Raw genomic sequence first — 8,048 nt, 5'->3', positions numbered from 1 at the left:
CATTTAAACCAGTACGGATAGCGGAACACAAACCCCGTAGTGAGTCAATACTACCATCTATTGGTAAACATAATACTTAACATAAATATCCCAGGTTAGTACACATAGATTTTCATTACATGTTGTGCAAGGTCCTGAGATTCAGAGCATATGTCATGCAAAGAAGAATGGCACAAGCCTTTGCGACACTGCTCAGACCGGTGATCACTTAAGACGATGCCTATCTCCTCTTGACCATCACTCGCCATGGCACCCTCCTTCTTGATCACATATGCAGTTTAAGTCGGAAGTTTACATACACCTTAGCCAAATACATTTAAACTCAGTTTTTCACAATTCCTGACATTTAATCCTAGTAAAAATTCCCTGTCTTAGGTCAGTTAGGATCACCACTTTATTTTAAGAATGTGAAATGTCAGAATAATAGTAGAGAGAATGATTTATTTCAGCTTTTATTTATTTCATCACAATCCCAGTGGGTCAGAAGTTTACATACACTCAATTAGTATTTGGTAGCATTGCCTTTAAATTGTTTAACTTGGGTCAAACGTTTTGGGTAGCCTCCCACAAGAAGTTGGGTGACTATTGGCCCATTCCTCCTGACAGAGCTGGTGTAACTGAGTCAGGTTTGTAGGCCTCCTTGCTCACACACGCTTTTTCAGTTCTGCCCACACATTTTCTATAGGATTGAGGTCAGGGCTTTGTGATGGCCACTCCTATACCTTGACTTTGTTGTCCTTGAGCCATTTTGCCACAACTTTGGAAGTATGCTTGGGGTCATTGTCCATTTGGAAGACCTATTTGCGACCAAGCTTTAACTTCCCGACTGATGTCTTGAGATGTTGCTTCAATGTATCCACATAATTTTCCTTCCTCATGATGCCATCTATTTTGTGAAGTGTACCAGTCTCTCCTGCAGCAATGATGCTGCCACCCCCGTGCCTCACGGTTGGGATGGTGTTCTTCAGTTTACAAGCAACCCCCTTTTTCCTCCAAACATAACGATAGTCATTATGGCCAAACAGTTCTATTTTTGTTTCATCAGACCAGAGGACATTTCTCCAAAAACTACGATCGTTGTCCCCATGTACAGTTGCAAACCGTAGTCTGGTTTTTTATGGCGGTTTTGGAGCAGTGGCTTCTTCCTTGCTGAGCGGCTTTTCAGATTATATCGATATAGGACTTGTTTTACTGTGGATATAGACACTTTTGTACCCGTTTCCTCCAGCATCTTCACAAGGTCCTTTGCTGTTCTGGGATTGATTTGCACTTTTTGCACCAAAGTACGTTCATCTCTAGGAGACAGAACGCGTCTCCTTCCTGAGCGGTATGTTGGCTGGGTGGTCCCAAGGTGTTTATACTTGCGTACTATTGTTTGTAGAGATGAACGTGGTACCTTCAGGTGTTTGGAAATTGCTACCGAGGATGAACCAGACTTGTGGAGGTCCCAAAATCTTTTTCTGAGGTCTTGGCTGATTTATTTTGATTTTTCCATCTTGTCAAGAAAAGAGGCAGAGTTTGAAGGTAGGCCTTGAAATACATCCACAGGTACACCTCCAATTGACTCAAATGATGGCAATTAGCCTATCAGAAGCTTCTAAAGCCATGACTTCATTTTCTGGAATTTTCCAAGCTGTTTAAAGGCACAGTCAACTTAGTGTATGTAAACTTCTGACCCACTGGAATTGTGATAGTGAATTATAAAAGTGAAATAATCTGTCAAACAATTGTTGGAAAAATTGTCATGCACAAAGTAGAGTTCGTTAACAAGACATTTGTGGAGTGGTTGAAAAACGAGTTTTAATGACTCCAACCTAAGTGTATGTAAACTTCCGACTTCAACTGTTTTACCGCAATTACCTCGACTAACCCGTGACACAGCACATTGACTCTGTACCGGTACCCCCTGTACATTTAGTCACATTATTTTACTGTTGCTCTTTTTTTTCCCTTCAGTTTATTTTAGTATATATTTACCTAATATTTTTCTTAAAACTGCATTGTTGGTTAGGGGCTTGTAAGTAAGCATTTCACTGTACGGTCTACACCCGTTGTATTCGGCGCATGTGACAAATACCATTTGATTTGATTCCCATGCTTTTATATTAACGGTTCTGTTTACTTTCATTCCAATTTCTCTAATAATGTATTTTCTGGTTCTGTTCCCCCAACCGGTTCCAACCCCTGGTATCGCAACCCCTGGTATCGACATGCACACTTAGCGACCGTTCTCTCTGCACGGCGTTTGGGGAAACACGTTACATATTCTGCCGTTATAGGAAAGACGCATCGTTAAAACACTTGTAAGTTCCATCGCAATTGGGAAACCAGGCCCTGGCCTTGAATAACCAGATTGAATGAATCAGAAACAGGCTTCTCCACAGACATAACAGGGGATGTTGCATAACAGCATTTAAATTAGGTCAGCCCAAACAAAACAATTACACCATCAAATGGAATGTAAGTGTTTCTTGGAACCATCAAACACATGATACAGTGGTGTTATAGCCCCTTATTATTATTATTATTATTATTATTACACCATCTTGAGGCACTTTATTCTTATTAAAAGACCCAAAGATTGAAGACTGATGACAGGGTAGTGTTTTTCAAACCAACAAATGGTTTTATTTGTCATAACTGCACATTTATGCGGTCTTGGCAGCCTTGGAACGCCTCTTCACCACCACCACGCGCTTCTGGCTCATCAGGATGGCGCTGGCACGACGCAGAGCAGCCTGGGAAAACAAAGCACATCGCTCAAATGACTCGTCTTTCAACTTTAAAGATGTTATAGTTGGATCCATCTTTACCTGCTAGGAGTCTGACCATTAGCCCGTCATACAATCTTAAGCCCCTATGGGTTTATTCATGTCCACAACTGCAAGGGTTCTCCATTGAAAGTGCTTTTTTTAAGCACTAAGCCTAGAGCTGGACTAAAAACGTTCAATGGAGAACCTACATTTACATTTAAGACATTTAGCAGACGCTCTTCCATTGGACATACTTTAGTCCAGGACAAGGCTCAGGCCTCAATTCAATCAGATCGAGCGTTAACCCGAGTTGGAAGACCTCTGCATAGCGGATATATTTGCATGTTGGAGGTGTGACTGTGGTATGAGCTGACAAATGGGTGAGCAGCTGCACGTGTCACAAACCACTCCCTTATTATCCCTAACGTGTTAGAAGTTCAAAACAGCGAAATAAAGTATATTCTAATTAAGCTAATTAATCAACTTTACTAATAAAGTTATGTTAATTTGGATGAGGGTACTTATAGCCTATCAGTGTAATCAAGGTGTGGACGATTGAACATCACGCATTTGAGTTTAACTTGTAAGACCGCTGCATGGGAGGTCAGATAAAGTTAGGCGTGGTGTCGCTGCATACAATGCCAGTGTACGCGATAAGGTAACGCAAGGAGCAGCTTGTGGATTTGACCGCTCAAACATTCACTTCCTACACTGCCATGTGGATGTCGGCTAGCACGGATTTGATAGAATCTATCCCTTAATCCTTGTCAGGAAAAAAATCGGCCCAGCAGTCTCAGATGCAAACTTGGGTGGCACTACAGAAGTCTTCAATCCTAGTCTTGAATCCCACAGTGTATACAGGGTTGTCAAAAGCCCCCACACCCGGTTGGTCCTAGCACAAATATCAAAGACCAGTAGAAAAACAAGAGGTTTAGTAAATAGAGTGCTCACCATGCGCAGGTCCTTTCTGTAGTTGTTCTTGCGGATGATGTGCCTCAGGCTGCTAAGAGTGGCACGCGAGTTCTTGTTGATGGTGATCTTCTCATATGAAGTGGCAGGCTTGCGCTGGCCTGAGGAGTAACAAGAAAAAGCCAAACTACCTCAATCCACATTCTCGGAGTACACTCTGACCTAAATCAATGACATGTCAGTCATGAGCAGGTAGATCCACATGAATGCAGAATCACAGGTACAACAGCTACCGATATCTTAACAGCAACACGAAGCAGCAAGACAAATTTCCTAAGGTGATTCACAACCGAGGTGGATTATCATGACAAATATCAAAGAATCATCATAAACAGGTATGTGGTGGATCTGTACTTGCATTTCCTGGTTGGTATTATGGAGAACCATGTTTACCTGCACGCTTCTTCAGCACGACAACGACACCCTTGCCATCAGCTGCAGGCTGAACACCAACAGTCTTCCTGTGTACCAGCCCGTTGAAACGGAAGGAGTTCTTGGACTTCAGGTTGTTGGGCTCCTGTTAAACAAATGCAAAATACATTTGACTAACAAATCCCATTGAACTTGTTTATCTTAAATCATCAATCTGCAGCATGAACAAATCCTGCAGCACGACTCTGCATGTTCAATCCATATGTATACTGGACAAAAATATTAACGCAACATGTTTCATGAGCTGAAATAAAAGATACCAGAAATGTTCCATACACACAAAGCTTATTTCTCTAAAATGTTGTGCACACATTTGTTTACATCCCTGTTAGTGAGCATTTCTCCTTTGCCAACAATCCATCCACCTGACAGGTGTGTAGGCCCGTGTAGCTCAGTTGGTAGAGCATGGCGTTTGCATTGCCAGGGTTGTGGGTTCGTTTCCCACGGGGGGCCAGTATTTAAAAAATGTATGCACTCACTAACTAAGTTGCTCTGGATAAGAGCGTCTGCTAAATGACTAAAATGTAAATGTGTGGCATATGAAGAATTAAACAGCATGATCATTACACAGGTGCAACGGGGACAAAAGCCCACTAAAACGCCACAGACATCTCAAGTTGAGGGAGCATGCAATTGGCATGATGACTGCAGAAAAGTCCACCAGAGCTGTTGCCAGATAATTTAATGTTATTTTCTCTTTTTGTTAATCTCTGTCATATGAATAAAGAATTGACAGACCATAGACACATTGTCAACATTTCAACACACTCAAAGAACATCTGACTGCATGCATGAACTACTTCATGATCCACCAGGTATGTGGGGTACATTTACTAGGACCACTGATTCTTGGCAATCTGTCAGTTGTACTTACGGTGCTGTAAGTCTGTCCATTCCTCTTGATGAGGAAGCTGGAGCAGTTCCTAATGACCATCCACTGCAGATGAGACGACATGTTGACAAACCTGGGGCAGACAAGAATCGTTAAAGGGATAGCATGCTAGCAGATACCCATAGACTTCCAGTCCAGCTAGTTAGCATTGGCTCGCGAAACTACCACACTACCTTCATCCATTTTTACATTTTAGTCACGCTCTTATCCAGAGCGACTTAAAGGAGCAATTAGGGTTAAGGGCACATCGACAGATTTTTCACCTAGTCGGCTCGGGGATTAGAACCAGCGACCTTTCGGTTACTGGCACAACGCTCTTAACCACTAAGCTACCTGGCTGTCATACTGGACAGACATAAATCGTATCCAGGAGTTTATCGGACTCTGGTGAAGTAGATAAACGGCCTCATTGCCAAAATCCCCCAGTTAGTAAAGTTATATAATACAAACATCAATAAAAGTAAAATATATATATATATTAAAACGAACGTTAGCCAAACAAATAATGTGAGCTTACGCAGTACTTGTTCTACTAACGTTAGCTAAAAGCCAGGCTATAAAACAGAGCAACTTGGCAGGATCGTTATGTCACCTTCCTGTAGTTGACAAAAATGTACCCAATACCAAATGGCTATCTCAAGCCAATTGAATTAGCTAAATGGCTACGGTAGGTAGGAAGCTAGCTAGCTACCTAAATTGCATGTACATGGTCCAGTGGGGTGAGACTGTGAAGATGGTGTGTTAAACCCTTCAACTGCGTTTCCGATTAACGGCATTTACACCGTGCAAAAAATTATCCGATTGACAAACATTATAGCTATACCAGATTACAAATGAGCGCGCACGTCGAAGCCCCGTGTTCGTCTACATGCTGAACAACCTCACCAACTACCTAGTACAGCAGATTGATTTAGGGCCTAGTAGCAGCCTGACAAATTTGAAGTAGTTCGATTACAAAATTCTATAAAAATATCGGTACAATCAATATCACACCTATGTAATAAGAACGTACGTTATGTTATTAAACAATTAGCAATCTAAACATAACACAGAAAGGTCAAATTGTTCTACTTTTTTATACGACGACTAGCACACCAAGCAACCACGTTACCTTTCAGCGGAAAAAGAAGTTAGAAAACGGCGGAAACTTCTTCATCTTCTTCTTCTTCTTCTTCAGTGGGGTTTATCGGTGGTTGGCATCCAACGTTATGGTGCATTACCGCCACCTACTGTACTGGAGTGTGGGCCAGAGACAGGGAGAAACTGTATCTTACCTGCCAGCCCCGTTGCTCTTAAAAAAGATAACAACATATTTGAGACTATATCTATACTGTGGTCATCTGTAGCTCAGCTGGTAGAGCACGGCGCTTGTAACGCCAAGGTAGTGGGTTCGATCCCCGGGACCACCCATACACAAAAATGTATGCACGCATGACTGTAAGTCGCTTTGGATAAAAGCGTCTGCTAAATGGCATATTATTATTATTATATTCTTTAAACTAACTTCCTGTATCCCCTTCTCCCTCATACTAAATCTCATCCTCTCTCTTTCCCTCTTAATGGCGCCGGAGGGGATAACTGCTGTTTTATGGACTCTTAACCAACCGTGCTATTTTGTTAGTTCTTTCACATTGTTTGTAACTTATTTTGTACATAATGTTGCTGTTACTGTCTCTTATGACCGAAAATAGCTTCTGGACATCAGAACAGCGATTACTCACCTTGAACTGGGCAAATCATTTTTATTTTATGAGTCGGACGAGAGGGATTTGCTCCAGACACCCGACAGGGCCCTCATCCCTGTCATTCGCAGTAGAAAGAAAAGGAGATATCGCGGAAGGAGATCTGGGTGCTTGGTAAGGAGCCGGCGACGAGTGGCTAATCTGCCTTTGCCATCGATCCTATTGGCCAACTTACAATCGTTTGATAATAAAATGGACGAACTACAGGCACGAATATCCTACCAACGGGACATTAAAAACAGTAATATCTTATGTTTCACCGAGTCGTGGCTGAACGATGACATGAATAACATACAGCTGGCGGGTTATACACTGTATCGGCAGGATAGAACAGCAGCCTCTGGTAAAACAAGGGGTGGCGGTCTATGTATATTTGTAAACAACAGCTGGTGCACGATATCTAAGGAAGTCTCTAGGTTTTCCTTGCCTGAGGTAGAGTATCTCATGATAAGCTGTAGACCACACTATCTACCAAGAGAGTTTTCATCTATATTATTCGTAGCTGTCTATTTACCACCACAAACCGATACTGGCACTAGACTGCACTCAATGAACTGTATACGGCCATAAGCAAACAGGAAAACGCTCATCCAGAGGCGGCGCTCCTAGTGGCCGGGGACTTTAATGCAGGGAACCTTAAATCTGTTTTACCTCCTTTCTACCAGCATGTTAAATGTGCAACCAGAGGGGGAAGAAAACTCTAGACCACCTTTACTACACACACAGAGACGCGTACAAAGCTCTCCCGCTCCCTCCATTTGGAAAATCTGACCATAATTCTATCCTGTGTTTCCTACTTACAAGCAAAAACTAAAGCAGGAAGCACCAGTGACTCGGTCATTAAAAAAGTGGTCAGATGAAGCAGATGCTAAGCTACATGACTGTTTTGCTAGCACAGACTGGAACATGTTCCGGGATTCTTCCGATGGCATTGAGGAGTACACCACATACGTCAGCTTCATCAATAAGTGCATCGATGATGTCGTCCCCACAGTGACTTTACGTACATACCCCAACCAGAAGCCATGGATTAGAGGTAACATCCACACTGAGCTAAAGGGTAGAGCTGCCGCTTTCAAGGAGCGGGACTCTAACCCGGAAGCTTATAAGAAATCCCGCTATGCCCTCCGACGAACCATCAAACAGGCAAAGCGTCAATACAGGACTAAGATCGAATCGTACTACACCGGTTCTGACGCTCGCCAGATGTGGCAGGGCTTGCAAACTATTGCAGACTACAAAGGGAAGCATAGCTGCGAG

General features: G+C 42.6%; 1 protein-coding gene across 2 annotated transcripts; it reads right to left on the bottom strand.

Annotated features, from left to right (window-relative positions):
* Positions 1 to 2,603: 2,603 nt before the first annotated feature.
* Positions 2,604 to 5,119, bottom strand: LOC121574131 (60S ribosomal protein L28). 2 transcript variants are annotated; one of them, XM_041886743.2, is made up of 4 exons: positions 5,029 to 5,119; positions 4,116 to 4,239; positions 3,705 to 3,823; positions 2,604 to 2,738 (listed from the first exon to the last, which is right to left on the bottom strand). In XM_041886743.2, the coding sequence occupies exons 1-4, from the start codon at positions 5,107 to 5,109 to the stop codon at positions 2,649 to 2,651; spliced, it is 414 nt and encodes a 137-aa protein (XP_041742677.1). In that variant the 5' UTR covers positions 5,110 to 5,119; the 3' UTR covers positions 2,604 to 2,648. The 2 variants fall into 2 exon arrangements, with proteins under 2 accessions (XP_041742677.1, XP_045078671.1); XM_045222736.1 differs by having other exon boundaries at positions 2,604 to 2,718.
* Positions 5,120 to 8,048: the final 2,929 nt, after the last annotated feature.

This window comes from Coregonus clupeaformis, chromosome 9 (assembly GCF_020615455.1).
Source record: "Coregonus clupeaformis isolate EN_2021a chromosome 9, ASM2061545v1, whole genome shotgun sequence".
NCBI classification, from domain to species: domain Eukaryota; kingdom Metazoa; phylum Chordata; class Actinopteri; order Salmoniformes; family Salmonidae; genus Coregonus; species Coregonus clupeaformis.
This window is presented reverse-complemented; position numbering and strand designations above follow the sequence as displayed.